General features: G+C 36.9%; 1 protein-coding gene across 32 annotated transcripts in view; it reads right to left on the bottom strand.

Moving 5' to 3' along the window:
* Window positions 1-20,120, bottom strand: part of LOC134536810 (uncharacterized) — a 187,729-nt gene that overhangs the window by 9,381 nt on the left and 158,228 nt on the right. For 21 of the 32 annotated variants that reach the window (XR_010075882.1, XM_063376754.1, XM_063376750.1 and 18 more), the window contains 3 exons: window positions 15,485-15,702; window positions 13,388-13,487; window positions 12,777-12,907 (listed from right to left, as the gene is read on the bottom strand). Coding sequence is in view for 29 of the 32 variants with exons in the window: in XM_063376754.1 (XP_063232824.1) it covers window positions 12,777-12,907; window positions 13,388-13,484 (228 nt within the window). In the remaining 3 variants the exon portion in view is untranslated. Of the gene's footprint in view, window positions 1-5,669; window positions 7,825-12,224; window positions 12,456-12,776; window positions 12,908-13,387; window positions 13,488-15,484; window positions 15,703-20,120 lie in introns of those variants that run through there. The other 11 variants (XM_063376774.1, XM_063376756.1, XM_063376766.1 and 8 more) reach the window with 3 other exon arrangements.

The raw sequence follows: 20,120 nt of genomic DNA, 5'->3' as shown, positions 1-20,120 counted from the left end.
AACACAATTGATATTGTCTACCAGTACCAGTACCTTGTTGTTCAAAATAATTAAAACTTTTTTAAACTAATAAAACTTTGTTTTAATTAGTTTTAAAATATCATTACTAATAATAAAAATACTGCAAAATAAATTGTTTTAAGGCTACCATTTAAAAAACTGGTTTAGGCTAAAATACAGAAAGTTATTGATTAAAATGTATTGAGTAAAGTGACAATTAGGAGTAACTTTTAAAATAATTTTTGTAAACTTTATCAAATTGATAAAATCTCTACCATCAAGGCCAAACTCTACTTATGAATAATGCAAGTACATGGAGTAACATACAAATAATGTAAAAAAAAAACTAATTGAATAGCTGCCAGTAGCTTCATTAACATAAAATTTAACTTAAAAAAAAATTGTTTGAACTACTCCTGGCCATTTAAAGCAGCTCTGACCGCAACTGAAAATGGTTAAAAAAACAAAACAAAAAAACATGTAAATAAATGTTAGAGAAATAAGTAAAAAACATGTTTAGGAGTTGTGATCGTAGGGAACATAATTTAAAGCCACTGAATTTTTTTGCTAAATATTTAATAGCAATAAAAAAACAATTGACGCAATGTCAATAAGTTAAAATAAACTTTTTTTCCAAAACATCTTTCAAATACACCTAACATTTAATCGCGGGTGCGATACTTGAAATCTACTTAAAATTTCATTATACTTTTAAGCACTACCTTTTGTAGCCGTTACCATGGTGCGACTTTCGGTAAATTTTTATATAGGTTTTTTCCTTTCATGTTCCATATAGACCCCAAAAACACCGTCAACTCAAAAGTTAGTTTGTAATTATGTATTTATATATATAAATTTTGTGGACTGATAACTGTCGCATTTCTTCACATTCACTTCCGAACTGATACATAAAATCTAGTAGTGGAAAATCTCGGTCGAGTTCGTTAATGGGCAATATATTGTGGCTGGCAGAAGCACCTCCGTCAAGATCTGCAATTTGTCACTCAAAATAAAAGTAATAAATTAACATTTTAAGCTTTCGACAACAGAAAAGGGGGGGGGGGGGGGGGCAGTAGAGCTGGTACAGGGATGTCTACCTCCTTCGGACGGGGGTGTAGGGTTTTGACTGGAAAAAAAAAAGGTGTACAGGATGTCCATAAAGTTCCGTTATCATTACATGCTGTTAGTACAACCAAACGGGAAGAGATAAACGGTTGTGGTTTTTACTAAAATGCTGGGGAAGGTCCGTAGTTTTTGTGTGTAACAGCTTTTCTTTTGTTTCAGTAATGACACATTATGGCAACACCACAACAGAAAGCTCAGTGTGTGATGTGGTATACGGAGACCCAGTCGCCGATCACAGTGCAAAGACGTTATCGGCGTCAATATGGGACTGCATCCCCTAGCAAGTCAAGCATTTTGAGATGGGTTAAAAACTTTACAGAGACGGGTAGTGTTCATGACTTACCTCGTAGTGGACGACCTGGTGTTTCATAAGAAACAACCGAACATGTTCGAACCACATTTGTTCGAAGGCCCCGCAAATCTTTTCGTCGTGCATCACGAGAACTGCAAATGCCACGTTCTCAACAGTGCACAATGTGCTTCATAAACATTTAAGCCTTTTCGCCTACAAAGTCCAACTTACCCAGGCTCTGCAGCCAGATGACTCCCGTTGGCGTTATGACTTTGCCTCCTACATGCTTAACGTACTTAAAAAAGTTCTTTTTTTCTGACGAATCAACCTTCCATGTAAGCGGCCACGTCAACCGCCACAATGTTCGAATATGGGGATCAGAACACCCACACCAAATCCGTGAAATCATTCGTGATAGTCCAAAGGTCAATGTTTGGTGTGGAATAATGCACGACAGAGTGATCGGACCTTTTTTTTTCTAGTGATCTGGACATGCTGCAATTGTTCGTTTTTCCTCAGATTGAGGAGTTGCAACCAAACATTTTCCAACAAGATGGGGCACCACCTCATTGGAGCCATAATGTTAGAAGTGCTCTTGATGAAATGTTTCCAAACAGATGGGTTGGCCGTGACGGACCAGTTGCATGGCCTCCTCGCTCTCCAGATGTAACACCGTTAAGATTTTTTTTTGTGGGGTTACATCAAAGATTACATGTACGCTACTCCAGTACCTAACATAAGGACACAAATTACGGATCACAGAACGTATCGAAAGCGCCAATGCTGCTATCCTTGGCCGTACGTGGGCGGAGATCGAGTATCGTCTGGACATCCTGAGGGCAACAAAAGGGGCTCACATTGAGACGGTGTGATTAGAAAACAAACTTTGGGGCGCGTGGAACATAATGGTGAAAACCGCCACCGTTCATCTCTTCCCGTTTGGTTGTAGTAACAATATTTAATGGTAACGGGACTTTATGGACACGCTGTATTATTCATCCAACATCGTTTCAGGTTTATTTCATGTAAATTAGAACTGTCACATAAATAAATAAATAAATAAATAAATAAATTAAAGGTCAAACTACTCTTTTCACAATAAATAAACAAATACACCTTGGAAATAAATAAACAATAATTTATCCTCTTCTTAGTATGAGTATTAACTTTTAGAATGAAATGATTAATGTTTACAAACACCTCGACCCATCCTCCAGTTAAATTAACGAAAGGAATTTATCATTAATGGATTCCAAACTGCCTGCACTCCTGGAAATAAACAAAAAGTTAAGCCATCCTAACACAATTTGAAATACGCGTACATGCCTTACACGAGGTGAAAGAGAATTACGAGTTCGCCATTACTTACAACACCACCTCCGAACGGCAGCACGCCGCTACCAGCCAGGCAGGGGCTCCGACAGTCCTCAAACCACCTCACCGAGAAGAACCACCCCGGGCGCACCCAGAGTGGCCCGTTTATTAATTCTCACCCACTTCGAGAACGATCTACGTGGATGCGAAACGCGGTCAAACGATGCTGTCCCCACTCCTCCGCCCATGCCAGACTGGCATTCCTTCCGCCAGATTGCGACACAGATTTTTTTATTTCATATAATTACATTTAGGTACAAGTTATTCAATTTGTATTGTATTAAGTGATTTTATTTGTTATATTAGGTTTCCGACTCATTTCGGTGTATGTGGATTTATTTCATTTCTATTTGTATCGTTTCAGATTATTTCGGTTATTTCACATTAATATGTGAAATAAGCGAGCGCGCCTGCGCGAAACAGCAACGTAGCTAAAAACAAACCAGGCCGGCCAATGCTCCCGGAGATTCCCGGCCGAGGTGTCTTAACCCACCTGCTCAGAAATTTTTAAATTTTTTTTATTGGATAGTGGCCTACAGCAGGAAGCCCACGGCCATAGGATAATTTGTCCTTACTCGAATCTCTTATCATATCTTATCAATAAAATCTCTGTATGTAAATTAACACCCATGCCATACCCGGTACTCGAACCCAGAACCCCTCGCACCGCAAGCCGGTGTGCGACCGACTACGCTACGGAGGTCGGCTCTGCTCTCAGAAAAACAAAGAACGTTCGCCATCTACCGCGCCACGAATAGAGAAAAAGAAAACAGCACTCGAGTGTCGCAAGGAAGCATCAGGCACTTAAGCGGACTCGCAAAGTACCTACCACTTCGCAAAACCAAGTTCATTAATCTTTTCACGTAAAAGTTTACAGAGTGACAATATGGCAGAAGTTTTTTTTTTTTTAAAACAGAAACAATCTCTGCAATTCCCATAAAATGGAAAACTCACAAACGTTTGAACGTATAATAACTCTTAGGAGTAACGCCAAAATCTTTTGTCTGAAAACGTTTTTTATATAACCAACTATAACTGCAAGGGGTTGAAAAATCAAGGGCTGAGGACCAAAAAAATTTTGTAACTTCCTTCGTAGGCACAACATCGAATTCTTACAAATTATGCATCAATCTTCTATTTTTTTTTTTATCTAAAACATGTCTGAAACAATTTTTGATCAGACGTAACATTGTTTCAGGGGATTGGAAAAATAAAAAGGATATAATTTAACAAAAATAATAATTTTCATACCATGTACACTCTTAAATCCCTTCTGTTTTATTGTAATATCATAAATTACTATTAACAACTTTCGTCTAAAATAATTTTTTACATGAGCAATCATAACTGCAATGGGTGTAAATAAGGGTAGAAAGACAAAATGGCATTACTATATTTAATAGACGTACTTAAAAACCCATTATAATTAATTGTTAAATGCCAAAACTTTATCTACATATATTGCTGAAACAGTTTTTGATTAAACGATTACCGTAAAAACAGGAGTTTAAAAAAATTAAAACTTTCTTAGTATCAAATTCGTCTAAATTTATATCTAACTGTCTTAATATTATCTTAAAACTTTGTCGAAAAAAATCTTTTATACGACCACGTATTAATGCAAGGTATAATAAATAGTGTAAGATCAAAAATAACTGCATAACTATTTTAGTAGGCAAAAAATGAAATTCGTTAAGACATTCTATGCTGGATATACATGTGAGAAAATGTTAAATCTATCTTTTTCTGGATATTGGTGAACTTATATGATGTTACGTAGGCTACTTTATGTTCTTAAAATATTTCAGGAATTTATGAGTTTCAAAAATATTTTCAGAAGAAATAAGTAGGCCTACTTCGAAATCTACCTACGCCTGTAGGCTATGCCGAAAGGTATTTTTTTTAAAACTGATTTTATTTCCACAAATAGTCACACTAGAAAAATCTACTAATTATAAAAATAATATTGCCTGAAATAAAAAAAAGTACAAAATTATATGACGGCTTAAAAGTATACTAAAAATGATTAAATAATTTAATGGGATGAGCGATAAACTTTTCATTAAAAACAAAAGTTTTTAAAAATATCTGAGAAGGTTTTAAGCCGGTTTTATTAAAATAAAACAATCCGTCGCGACGCATATTTTTACGTGTGCCATTTTGTTTGTTATCTTCAACGAACTTCGATCAATTTCAAACGGGTCGCGCCCGTGCCTTTTTATTGGTTTCCAACGGCTCTCGACTCTGCAAACAGGAAGGCGGTGTCCCACTTGCTTGCACGTTGCCAAGTGCAGTCCGGAACAGCATTCGCGTGGAACAAAGCTACTCACGCCCCCAGGTTGTACTGAACGTAAAGCACGCAAAATCGCCCTTACAAACTTCCGAGTATATTTCTCCGTTGTGCTTGACTGCGGCACCCAAACACGGCGAGACTTACCTACGATATCCGTTGGATATTCTCGTCACCTCACGACGCGGGATTCTTGCAGCACTGCGATGTCGCTTCGGCACACATTTCCTCTTTCTAGTCCGTTACAGGACACGGACACGCAGACAGACAGAAACACACACGCAGACGCAAAAAGACAGAAACACACACGCAAAAAGGCAGACAGACAGACAGAAACACACACACGCGCGCGCGCGCGCAAAAAGGCAGACAGACAGAAACACACACACGAAAAAAGGCAGACAGCCACACACATACACGTACGTAGATGGAGACACTCGTAGCCACGGTCATCCTTACTGAAGTTCGGTTCTCGCCACGGCGCCATTTGACGGGTTCAACTCCGCGTAGCGCGGTCCCTACCTGCCACAACCGCAGGCCACCACTAGACCCGAATTCAGAGAGCTCTTTCGACGGTTATCCACACACCGAAAGGCTTTTCAATTGAAGCTGCTCGGCAGAGACGTTTTTCAGTGGTTGGTTGACTGCTGGATAAGGAGAGCCAACCACTTGAAAGTGAATGTGGTCTGAAGCTCATTCGAACGCCTGTTCAGTTGAAAATCGGCGGAGCAGTTGATGGTTTTAATATATAATTCCCACATAAAAACGTGTTCATGTATGTTTGTAATTGTTTAAAACATTTTCGTCATATGGCAGATATGTAAAATGTTTTGGAATTAAATGTGCGTTTTTAAAGAAATCGTTTCGCCCGCAAAGTGTGCATCAGTCACGTGTTTTGTAGCGATGGCAGAAGATTTGGATGAATTTCCAAATCACATTGACGAGGTTTTTGAATTTTTTAATGATTTTGAAAATGAAAATCCAGTTCCGCGAAGATATATAAGAAATTTAGCAGACCCGTTTGATTTTTATCGGGATCAAGAGTTCGAAACACAATTTTTTTTTCTCTGTTAAAAACTGCATCTGTTTTTTTTCTCGATTACGGTTTTGTGCTTACTCACGAGATCAAAAATAATCGCTTTTTCATCTGGAGTAAACGCTATAATTTTAGGCAACGTATCCATCTTCAGAAAATTTCTCAACCTCGTGTCCAATCCAAACAAAATATTTTTTTTTTTCAGCGGGAGAGCAGACAAAAGACAATCGAAATGAAATAGGGCGCTTTTCCACACTCACTCCAAGTACTTGATCTAAGAAAATTTTTGTGCCATGTTGCCAGATCTTCACCGAAAGTGGATGGGAACAAGCTTTCAGCTGGCAGTCATTCGAAAGGCGTTTTTGAAGTATGAGAGGTGGAGAGAGTGCCAGATGAATGCGAGTTGGATGCGCTTTCGAAGGTCAACTCTGAATTCGGGCCTTGGCGTCAACACACACAAACACTGCGCACTTCGCACTTTCCAGTTGCGCGCGCCTCCACCATACGTCATATGTCTCTCGCACTTACTACAGTTTATATCCGCACACGTTAACATATATAAGTATAAATACTACAAATGTTTGCTTATTTAAATATAAATATATCCATTTATAACCTACATAAATTAATTATAAGCTGAGACTCAAATAAAACTTCTTTTTCTCCGAGCTTCCAGCTCGTTCCAGAGTCTTTTCAAAGTCATTGCCAACGTGATATATTAAGAGCCAAATTTACCATGATTAAATTAACAAATTAAGTGAATAATATAAATAACAAACATAACTAAAAACAACGTTACTAAAATGATTAAAAATTAAAACACACTGGCAGACATGCCACAGGGCATCAAGATAAATATATTTATTTAGTTCCCGAGTTTCACTTTTTTAATACATGGTTTAACGCAACTAGATTCAATTATATTAAAAAAAATATATGTTCCCACTTATAGCGATAAAAACGTGCGCAACTCATGAACCTGTTCGAGTTAAGTACTCCGACATTAATTCCTTCTATAGAAAATAAATAACTTAATATGGCATCTGGGTACGTTTATTGGTCTCCACACATTTTCGCCCCTCCCCCCTTTTTTTTAGTATTTAATTATTATTAACAAAGAATTCAATGAAAATATTTTTTCATTGATACAAAATAATTGTCTTAATTAGCGGTCGGGTTGTGTGCTACACGGTTCTGCACTCGGTCGCATTTTCATTTTCAACACGCTCATGAAATAAGTGGATTATTATTGTTTTTCTTTCGATGTTTTAGCTTCCAATTTCATCCTCCCCTCCCCTTCAATTTTTTTTTCATGTGGCGCTTATATATATATATTTTTTTTTGGTTAAACCTGTACTACATTTTCTTGATCACCAAGGGGGAAAAAAAAAAGGTTTTGATGGGCCTCCGTGCACCACGAAGTAGTTAGGCCCGGGTTGATGGAGAGGGCAGTATGTAGGAGGGAGGGGGGGGGGGGAGGGACACACTGAAGAGAATGGTCGCTTCATCGCAGGTGCTTTACCGGCGCGTAGCGGAGCGATGATTTGTCAGGCGCGAGCGAAGTGACGCGTTGAACGGTGGTTGGAGGGGGTGAGGGGGTGAGGGGGTAGAAGCGAGCCACCCTCCCAGCACACGACGCCATGGATCTTTCTTAATTCGCGAAAATGGAGTTGACGAATTGCTGCCGTTATATCCGTCGGCGGACAACTCCCCACACCCTATTTTTTTTCCCCCACCACACCCCCCTCTCTCATGTGCCGTAAGCCACGGCTGGCTTCCCTCCCCCTGCTCATCCTAGAACCATCTTCCAGAAACTGATGGCGACAATCAAGAACTCTCCCACGTGATTTAAATATTCAAATAAAAAATAAAAATCTTCCCGCGTCGCGCATCCCAACTTTCATGATCAACGTCGGGCAGAGAATAGCAAGCGACCGAAAATAAAAAGTCGATGGAAAAACTCCTTTTAATCGTCTTTAAGAGATTACTTTTTTTTTTTAAAATGCGATCTAAAAAAAAAACGCATTGGAATCGATCTGGTCGCAACCGAAATAATTCCGCCTTTCAGAAACTCAAAATTGTCCGCACCACTTTCGCCGCGAAGTGAAAATAAAATAATGAAGACTAATTAAGTATAACATCTTTAGAACAGTTTACTCGCGTATAAAAAAAAACAAAAGAGCGCGTGTGATTTCATACACGTGATAGAAGTGAGACTCATATAGCAATTAAACTTCGACTATGTTTATCGTTAGGGGTAAAAGACGGAGAGAGAGAGCGCGCGAAAGAAGGCAATTTTCTAAATAAATCTTAATTAAAATGTATGGAATACATAATATGTTATTGATGTAAGCCTAACATAAGCAACCACTCACACTTTGTTTACAATATTTTTAACATAGCTAACCTAACCTTACCGAGCGTTTTCACAAATCTATAGTATTTTAAATGTCACTAACCTTACCATATCATTACTTAAAATATTAAAATTATATTTACAAAATGCTTACAAACCATGTAACAGCTCGGTTTATTTAGATTTAATTTCTTTTTCAAGTTATTTTTTTATATTTTTAAAATTTTGATTATATTCATGTGTAATAATTTTTTTAACACAAATATTCCTTCTAAATAACTGCTCAGGATATCAATGTATTGATCATTCAATAACGATTAATTAACAATAAATATTACTCACTGTTGAAATACCACACTATAAAGAAAGACTTTGCGTATTACTGTTTCTTCAACTAATTCTGCCATTTGGAACACGCTAAATCTGTGAACGAAATATTAAATTCATAACAGGTAGCGCTATCTATGCGGGAAATGCAGGGACTGTCTCAACAGTGCTCTCTACGCTGCTGGTTGAACAAGGAGGAACGCGAGCCCCCTGATAGCAAATATAAAATTCAAAGCATTCACAGCTGAATGTAAACGATACCTATATCTATTTTCTGAAACAAGTGCATACGCTCACACTATCTTATTGTATCTCATATCGCACCCTGAGTACAAGACTATCGTAACTTAAAAAATTGAGTTTGTGAGATATTTTTACCATAAGCAGGAAAATATCATTATCTAGGCACTGCAAGACTATCGCAATATTATATTTACTTTTACGGGACTTATGGCAAATAATGTAGTGTTGCACTCTGGAAAACATTATATAAGAATATGTGCAAGACTATGGCAAATGAGTTGTGATAGTATTGCACTGATTTTTGAGTTACGATAGTCTTGTACTCAGGGTGCGATATATCTTTCTTTTTTTTTTTTGTGCAAGGGACGAATCATCGCACAAATAGGAGAACGAAAACGAGCCCAGCAACTTAGCCTATATAGCACAGTGCTCTATTAATAGCTCTCTGACCAAGTACCTATTCTCTGTCCTTTTCGAGTCCGAAACGTTTCACGAAAACAATGCAATAAAATTTGGCCTTGAAATTTTACTCTCATCGCGCCCAAAGAAGTTTCACTCTGAACTGATAAAATTCAATTTACACTCTCTGAAGGAATTCTTTAATCTTCAATAAGATAGAAAAATTGGACAGTGGTTAAATTTAACTGATTTTTAAATTGTAATCCATGATACTTATAACAAATATTTTGCAATGTACTAAAACTAACTTCACAAAAATGTGTATAAGACTTTATTAAGAATACACTGTACGTATGTATTTAAAAATGGTTCTGTGTGTTTATTTTAACAAGGTAGACTGTTTTTCGTGAACCTTAATATACATGTAAAAAAGTAATGCAGGGTGTTTTTTTTAGCTTTTCTATATATGTGTGTGAGTGAGTGGTAGTGAGTGTGTGTGAGTGTGTGTGAGTGTTTTTTTTATCCAAGGAACTAAATATATGAAGTCAGAATTTGATAAATATACAGAACAAACTATACTGGCCGAGGGAATTTTTTTTTGTTCTGATCGCATTTCTTATATGTGGGGTCGTTGCTACTTTTAAAATTTCTTCTGTATCTTGTACAATGTGATAAACGTTAGTATTTGAACGTTAAATTGTAATAAATGTGTAAATTTATAACAATTTTAATATATATATATATATCAATGCGGTTACTTCTTCTTCTGCAGTTGTGGCTTCTCTCTGACTCGCAGGCGGGAAACCAACACACGGCTAGGAACGTGACAAAATGTATTCAAATAGGCGGATATTAAAATCACGCCAAATATTTAAATTGTTTTTCCCCCCAACCCTGATGTTGTAAATAACACACCGTCATGTTGAAAATAACTCATTAAATATTAAAGAGGAAATCGGGTTTGTACCACGAAAAATTCAACTGTTTTATTATACACTAGCTGCAGTACCCGGCGTTGCCCGGGCTGAACACAGGAAGGGGAATTTTTTAAGAATCTTATGTATACAATAATTTTCTTCTTCATTTTAACGTCAAGTGTGCAAAATTTCATCCAAAAGTACACAAATCATGTTCAATATGGTGGTAAATCGAGTACGTGGGTGATTTTTTTTTCCATGTAGATAGTGACCTGCATCTTTTTCAATTATATACAGTAATTTTCCCCTTATTTTGTATGGAAAGTGAAATTAAAAAACTCATCAAGTAGGTAGTGTTGAAGTTGTCTTAAGTGGTGGGGATGGGAAATAGGTTTATTTTCAAAATCTCAAGTACCGTAAATTTTTTTTTTTGTTAATTTTCTTCCTATTTTGAATGTCATGTGTGCAAGATGTCATCAAAATGTACCAAATTTCTGCCTTAAAGTGGGGGAAGAGGGATGGGAGTGGATTTTCTAAATTTCGCTTAAACAGTGACCTTCTCACTGCCCAGTGTTTCATAATTGCAAAATGTACAAAATATCATCGAGATCGAATGAATAGTTTAGGAACGCATACGGGATAAGCAATCTACGTGGGCCTACATAGATATATTTCCCGCCAAACGTTTATTCAACTATACCATTTTTAAACGCCGCAATTGAGCTTAAAGTTCCAACTAAACATGGGGGTATACCTGAGTTAGCTCCTTTAACCAACCATTTATTTAAAAGCTTCCGAGCTTAAAATCAAAAGTATTATAAATAACCCTACTTAGCGCACGATATACATGCTAGGGTAGAAACCCTCAATAAGTGTTAAAAATAAAAAAAATTTGAAACAAAACAATGTGTTAAAATGGGTACCTTAACATTTTCACACACACACACACACACACACACACACACACATTATATATAAATAATAAGAGTTCACTACAAACCTTACGAACTAAATACTTATTTGAATTGACTGCAGGTACTGAACATTCAGAGAGCGTCCATCGCAAACATAAAATTTGCTATGCCCCTTATTGGGAATGTTCAACTCCAAATGCCAAGCTAGCCTAGCGATTCAGTCAATCCGTGCCATCTTAAATGTAAATTATTTACTAGATTCCGAAAGAGAAGTTCCGTAATAGTTCATTTCAAGCTTTAACTCAACGTTTTTGGCTGGGTATCCAAACGGTGATTAATTTTTCATCGTACTGGCTTGCTACGAGAACTGAGAATAAGTTAGATTCTAATTTGAAAAATTACCGGAACGTACCATAATTATCGTACACACCTTAAAAACACAGAAATTCCTTCGTGCAACAATCGCCTAAGTCAATTCCTTAAATTAATGCGTATAAAACAGAAAATATATATATATATATATATATATATATATATATATATATATATATATATATATATATATATATATACATGTTCATGAACTTATACATGTTCATAAAATGGTTTGCAAGACCGTTATTCAAAATTAAATAAAAACATAAATGTTTAATTAGGATATGTAAGATTCGAAACTGAGATTTGAATTCAAAACAATCGTAATTTTGATATATAAAAATAAACTAGGCTATGGTGCAACATTCGGCTTGGTGCAAACGTTTAAGGAAACCCATGTCAAATTCATTACAAATACAAGGTTGGTAAAGAATGTATTAAAAATGAAAATTGATATGTTCCCCATTAGAGACGTGTTCTACGTGGATGGAATTGGCCTGATGCTTACATGAGTCAGCTGTCCTATCCGATGGCACACAGTGTTTAACAATATCTACTAAATCAATAACTACTCACAGTTCATTTGTGATCTGTCGTAGCAGATCTGTTCATTGATGGCAACGACATCTCTCCTAGCTAATACTTTTGCCATTTTTAATACTTTTGCCATTTTTTCTGGACACTTCCACAGTCGCGAGAAGGGGGGGGGGGAACCGTGCAAATAAGCACACTACTCCTACTTCTTATCGTCAGAAATCAAAGGAGCCTCCTCAGAACTGTCCTGAGTTTTAATTGGGGTGTCCCCATCTGAAAGAAGAATTGCAAAAACAAAAATTTTATTTTGTTAACTAGAATTAGTTTTGAAATCCTTACATGAGCAAAATGTAATTCAATCTACATCAAAGTTCTAATTAATAATAGTGTGAATATGAGTAATATAAATTCATTACATTAAACAATGTATGTTATGGATGATATTACAAACACATACAAGAATGAATGTTAAGCTTTCTTGTTTGTGCACCACGTTAGCGCTCTTGGAAAGGACAACGAAATTGGCTGTAGATATAATAATGTATGTGCATAGCAATGACAGATTTGATCATCAAATACAGTGGGCAAACTTACCAACAGATCATATATCCCCACTAACAGAATGATCTTGTGGAGATGGCCAGTTTGGCTTAACCGCTTTACGTGATTTAGTATCGCCTGCGCACACTGGCCACTTACACAGCTTCCTATTTTGATCCTTAGGCCTGTTGTCAAAATAACAAAGATACAAAATATTTAGCACTATTTCACATAAAACGCAACAATGCACATTTTTACCTGTTACAAGATTCCAGGCTATTGTTTTACATTAAGTAATTATTTTGTGTGTGTTCAGAAAGAATATAATTATTTTATACTTGTAGTAACTATATATTCATTGCAATATGTTTCTTTGTAACAATAACTAATATTTTTTCATCTGCAATAATTGTTATTTATTGAATATCGTTTGAAAATTAACTTTGCACCAAATAATAAAAGTTGTAAGTTGAAGAAATGAAAAAGTTAAGCATTGCACATACACATGCCATAATATAAATCCATTATAATTACCACTCAAACAATTCGTTTTAAATCAAAGTAAGAGAAACATCAAATAGGTATCTCCTCTAAGCATGAGCCTTTGTAAATCAGCAAAAAATTACAACATTCAGTGGAAATATAATGTAATAATTCATTATTACCTTCACTTTGGCTACCAATCTTGTAAGAATGGTAACCAAAAGTCTTCGCCAAGCGAACAAAATTTAAGGCACCCACCAACTGTGCATCATAAAACATAGGCTGAAAAAAAAAAACAATCAGCTATTAGGTGTAGTCTATACTAATTAACAATTGCATATACGGTATTACTGCTGTACACTTAAATTCATTTATCTTGTAAAAGTATGTAGGCTACATCTTTAAATGAGAAATTTAGGTCATTTATGAATATTTTTTCATTTAAATTTAATATGCATTTTCCCAAAAAGCTAAAACAAAATTTAAACGAGGTGCTAGTAAATAAACCTGGGTGACAAAAGGCATACAGACATCTAGTATAAATCTCAATTCTCTGCATGAAAAAAGTAAATATAATAAATCCCAAAATTTGTAAACTATTTTAATAATTATAAAAGAATATATAGATATATTATTAAAAAAGCAAAGTAATTACACTTATAACAGCAAATCTGTAATTTGGTAAATAAATTGAAGACATTGTGGAACACTATTAATTAACAATCAGGTAGATATAAAGGGAGTCAACATAAACTACAAATAGTAGATAATAATGGAGATATAAAATCTCATAAAAAGACTAAGTTACATAAACAACTATTTTTGTGATACAGCAAAACAAGCTGTGTGCTCAAATCCCTCAATATGACGCATGTAAGTTAAATCTAAACAGGTCCAAAATAGCATCCTCTTTTTACCTTTACCCAGTAAATGCATCAGAAACAATAGATTGTGTAAAGATAATCAAAACAAAGAACTCCACAGGCCTCGACAATATTCCAGTAAAAATATTAAAAGGGAGGCTCGTGGTAAAAAAAATGGTGCCATATCCCCCAATTCTGAAGGTTGTGTGGTGTAACCAAGGGTCTCAAACGTTTGCACCAAGCCGAATGTTGCACCATTGTCTAGTTTATTTTTTATTGATTTATTTATTGACAAGTCTGATCAAAATACACACATTTACCAACCACAAAGGGAGGCTCGTGGTAAAAAATGGTGCCAAATCCCCCAATTCTGAAGGTTGTGTGGTGTAACCAAGGGTCTCCTTAAACGTTTGCACCAAGCCGAATGTTGCACCATAGCCTAGTTTACTTTTATATATCAAAATTATGCTTCTTGTTTTCAAATTCGAATCTCAGTTTCGAATCTTACTTATCCTAATTAAACATTTATGTTTTTATTTAATTTTGAAGAACAGTCTTGCAAACCATTTTTATTAACACGTATAAGTTCATGAACATGTGTGTGTATATATATATATATATATATATTTCTCCTGTTTTATACGCATTAATTTAAGGAATTGACTTAGGCTGTTGTTGCACGAAGGAATTTCTGTGTTTTTAAGGTGTGTACGATAATTATAGAACGATCCGGTAATTTTTCAAAATTCGAATCTCAAGATTCGAATCTAACTTATCCTCAGTGCTACACGACCACTTTGACATCCAGAACGTAATGCTTCAGCACTAAAAAAAAAAAAAAAAAAAAAAAATATGCGAGCGAGTCTTTCAATTCTCACCAGTGAAGTGCAACATCTAACCTCGGTAACGAGCAAATTCGTGTGTTCTCATGTTGCAAATACACTTATAATACTAAACTCTGGCCCGAAATCTAAAGTAGAACTCCTTTTAAAATAATTCCAAGTGTGATAAAAGTATACGAAGATTGTATTTTCAACCAAATTTCTGGTTGTTAGCCGGAGCAGCTACGTCGACTATCGAATCATTCCATTTGCAGACAAATTTTTTTAACTACACAGTGAAACGGCTCCGACAAAAACCGAAAATGACTTTGCCGGCATTCGGACCTGATTTCCGACAAGGAATTTTATTAAAACACTGCCCATCCAGTTGAAATTCATAAACGCCACAGACGAAAAAACACCGTGGTTTACACACTTCCGTTCCATTCTAGAAAATTACCCCCCAAACAAATGCCGTATACCGAAGAGCTAGGATGTTTACACGACAAAAAATAATTTTGAGTTACAAATTGACTGAACCGAAATACCAAGTCTTCGTGACCGGGGAGAAGGTGTCAGATTCTGTGTGCCTTACTTTGTAGGATGACGACGTAGTCACGGCTGCCGTCGGCTCATGGGGTCACCAGGCGGGAAGCACGAACGTACAAAACGGTCCTCCCACAGACGGTTACGTCCACGTCGATCAGCTGTCCGTCCAAATGGCGGCTCTCCGCCCGTTCCGCGACACGCGACAGTGGCGCTCCCAGCGGACAAGCTGGGAGACACACACACGCGCGCCTCTTGCGGCAAAAACTGAAACCACGTTCAGCGCGACATGAGACGCTATCTGTTGGACAAGCACATAACTACTAGCAAAAAAAAAAAACTAGGGTGAGGAGGTTTCAAGAGAAGCCTAAAGGTGGGTTTACGATTGAAAATTAAGAATTAAGACTTAAGACTTAGTCGTGTACTTACCATATGACTGTAAACTAGTGGAATGGTTTATGATTGTCGTGTGTGAATTTTGACGGGTCGTGTGCGAACCATATGATGACTTAAGACTTAACAGAAATGGTTATATTTTATATTTTTCGTTAAGACTTAAGGGAAGCGACCAATCACAACAAACCGGAACCTTTCAACCGGAAGTTTATGTCTTATTATTGGACCGAGCGAGGCAGTATTTTGGGTTAGAATTCGTATATTTGTAATTTGTAATCATCATCCATTTCGAAAAATAGATATCCCATTTGTCAATAACATATTTCCAACCTGCTTCTCCATTACGAACAATGGCCGACCATGTGTTTTGTGCTGTGATTGGTTAGAATTAACGACTTCTATGTCAATCATAAACTGGAAAATGTAGTTTTGACTTAATCGTGTGCTCGATGTTAAGTTATAATTCTTAAGGAAATCAATCGTAAACCCAGCTTTAGATGTACATTAAGTTCTGTCCCTGCCCGAACACGCCCGAATATTCACCTTCGGTCAACCTCGGGATTTGTTTTATTTTTGTGCAGGAAAATTAATTGTAATATTAAAAGTGGTCGGTTAGGTTAGCTACATTAAAACACTTTAAAACACTATGGACGGTTAGTTAGGTTAGTACCTATAGCTACATTAAAATAAACAGAGAAATATAAATATATATAAATGAACCCGAGGTTGGCCGAAGGTGAATATTCGGGCGTGTTCGGGCAGGGATAGAACTTGATGTAGGTACATCTTAGGCTTCCCAGGTTTCAAGTCCATTGTTAAGTTTACAGTGTTAATCCAACTGACGACTTAATGTCTAGAAACAGAAATTTAAACTGTCCGATAAACACTAAGTGCTATTTTGTAATAAAAAACTGATTTTTCTATAAATAAGTAGAATATGCACATTTTCTTGTATGCCACACCACAGGCTAAAAAAATAATGTGAATGAACTTTCACCGGAAATAGCGTATGCACAACTTCTCACAATCAATATAGCTCTCCTAGGATTATATGATTAAAGACACCATCTTGCGGATGAGCCCAAAACTACTTCAATAAACTATTTCAGTCACGACAGTCAAAGAGTTTCTCTCTCGTAGGTGCTCCGTAGCGACGGTTAGTACCAGAAACAATAGTCCGCACAAGTGCCAGTCTTGCGCTCAGCTTTAGAGCTAGCTAGCCGCACTTTTAGAAATTATCATAATTTATAACTAAATGAGTGACAATTTTAAATTAAAGCAAAGTAAAACTTGACTCATTAAAAACATTTAAACCAAACGAATTTGAATAAAAGAAGACACAAAAATTAAAGGTTTAGTTTAGATTTAAAAAAAAAAGTTAAACAAAACAATAAATTTCGAAAATCATTAAGAAAATTAACTATAAAAAATTTCCAAACTAAAAAAATTCATTAATAACTGGCCACACAGCAGTTCTGTTATAATGACTATTCCTTAAACGAGTGCAACTTTTCGACAGGTAACTTTATCCGCGTTTGTAGATTGGTGGCTGATCACCCCGCCCTTAATTTCAGAGTTAATTAGTGGTAAATGACTAGCTGGCCTAGTTCTTTGAAGGTAAACACTATTTATATTCATATTAAAAAAACTGCTCGTCCTGTAACTGAAATACACCATGGAAACTATCAAAGAAACACGCTCTAAACAAAATGGTTGTCGCTAGGAACTACGTAGCTCACAAATGTATTATTGAAAAGTTCTGTACGGAAATATTTAGTTGTAAAAGAGGGGAAAATGGTGGAGAGGGAGTGAAATAGTCCCCATTTCCTTGAAAATGATTTTATCTCCGAGCAAATGCCTTGATTAACTTCGTATGGTAAAGGCGAAGCAATTATCCTAATGGTCCCGTCTACCAGGGTACCAATACGGTGTGCAGAGCTTGAAAACTGCTCAAAATATCAGAGTGGGGTCTGTTTACTTACAGCATTTAAGGACACGCTTTGTAGTTCTGTTTCCGGATTTCATTGCTGAACTGTATTTTTAAACAAGTAAAAAAAAAATGTTAAAACACAATTTATTTTCAGAACATATGTTTGGGCATGAAACACGCGGTGAAGATTCTTGAAGGCACTCAAGAGACTTGCATTACAGCTTTATCTTCATTCATTCGCTATATAACGTTGGGATAACCGCTCAAATACCATAGTTGCATTATGCACCACAAGTGCGGATACAGAATGATGGTCCGGGCATGACCAATTTGAAATTTTCTAGTACAATTTTAGTACAATTAAAATTGTAATATTTGGTACATTTTATTTGTGGTTCGAAAACGTCATGTTATCTACAGCCCTGCAGTAATTTTGGTAACTATGATAAGGAATTAGGAGAAAATTAAAAAAAAAAAAAACATGACATGAAGCTATGGCTCTCTTTTTCGCTCTCAATCCGCCAGTGATACACATTGACAAGACAGATCACCAGTCCACAGCCGTGCGATTGGATTACTTTCACACTGCGCCACGCCGTGTTCACACGACACCACACGGGGCTGTTCACACCGAGTCACGCCAGCAGTGAACAAACTGGCGCGTCCCCCCCCCCCCCCTCCATTTCAAACGACTTCCTGCCGTACAGCCGTTTCTTCTGCAAAATAACACACAACACCGCATACAATCACATACATATAAAAGTGTTGTTTGAATGACACGTGTGAAAACCGCCATAAAAAAAATAGTGCTTGTTGGAAACACAATATCCTGCCGCTTGTGTACGAGGCATGTCAGGTTACAATGGGGAGGAAATAAAATTATTTGTTCTGACTTCACTCAATCTTGCCTAACTCCCTGCTCCAACCCTCCCCTTACAAGTGGTTTCTGGAGGAACAGCATTTACGCAAGGGCGTTTGTCCCGTTCCGGGTATTTATTTTATATCAAGTTCCACAAAGTTAAACTTGCTGAGCTTTCTGAGTGGCTGAATTTCACAAAATTAAAAAATATATACATAGCATACCTTTATTTTACATAATTATAAATGAAGCTGGCAAAGTTTTTAAAGTTTTTATGCACAATGGACAAGGATAATTAAATGGAATATAAAACTGGAACCTTTTTTAAGTGTTTGAAGTCAATTTTACTGGCTGATATGTAATGTGAATAATTTCTTTCAGAAAAAATAAGTATTTAATTTTGCCTGGCATTTTAAAATCAGAATTTTTAATAATTTTAAAACATATTACGCAGTAGGCACCAGCATTGCCTTTATACTCAATTTTTTTTTTAGCTATTTATTATTCAATTTGATTCTTCTTATCCATGCAGCACAAAATAATATGTATATTTTTATAATTCCGTTAAAATTCAGCCAATCAATAAGTCTACAAGTTTAAAAGTGTCAAATGCAAAAATGGAATAGTGACCTGGAACGGAATATGCCCCTTTAAAAAAAGAAGTTTTCTCTACACTCGCTCGTGAAACCCGCAACACTCAGAAACCCGCAACACTCAGAAACCCGCAACACTCAGAAACCCGCAACACTCAGAAACCCGCAACACTCAGAAACCCGCAACACTCAGAAACCCGCAACACTCAGAAACCCGCAACACTCAGAAACCCGCAACACTCAGAAACCCGCAACACTCAGAAACCCGCAACACTCAGAAACCCGCAACACTCAGAAACCCGCAACACTCAGAAACCCGCAACACTCAGAAACCCGCAACACTCAGAAACCCGCAACACTCAGAAACCCGCAACACTCAGAAACCCGCAACACTCCGAAACCCGCAACACTCCGAAACCCGCAACACTCCGAAACCCGCAACACTCCGAAACCCGCAACACTCCGAAACCCGCAACTCAGAATCCCGCAACTTAGAATAGGCATAGCTTAGAAGATGTTATCTTGTGTGTTTCTAAGTTCTGTGTTGCTAAGTTCTGTGTTGTTAAGTTCTGTGTTGTTAAGTTCTGTGTTTCTAAGTTGTGTGTTTCTAAGTTGTAACAGCACCGCGACTCGCTCGACTGTCTTTTGGCGAGGGGCTGGAAGAGAAGGAAATGTTGGACGTAGTTTCAAACCCCTTCCTCCCCCCTCCCCCAACACGTCTCTTCTCGAAACTTCCGAAGCGCGACGCTACGCGGCGTGCCGGTCTCTTTCGGGCAATAAATCATTTCTTCGCTTCCACGGGAACACGGTCAGCGAGCCACAAGGGAACCCGAGGGGTGAAGAAGAGGGGTGTGACGTTACAAATCCCGTAGGGCAGAGAGGCCGAGATTATCACCAGCGCGCGGGG

Source organism: Bacillus rossius, chromosome 11, assembly GCF_032445375.1.
Source record: "Bacillus rossius redtenbacheri isolate Brsri chromosome 11, Brsri_v3, whole genome shotgun sequence".
In the NCBI taxonomy this organism is placed as follows: domain Eukaryota; kingdom Metazoa; phylum Arthropoda; class Insecta; order Phasmatodea; family Bacillidae; genus Bacillus; species Bacillus rossius.
Note: the sequence above shows the minus strand (reverse complement) of the source record. Positions and strands in the feature narration are given on the sequence as shown.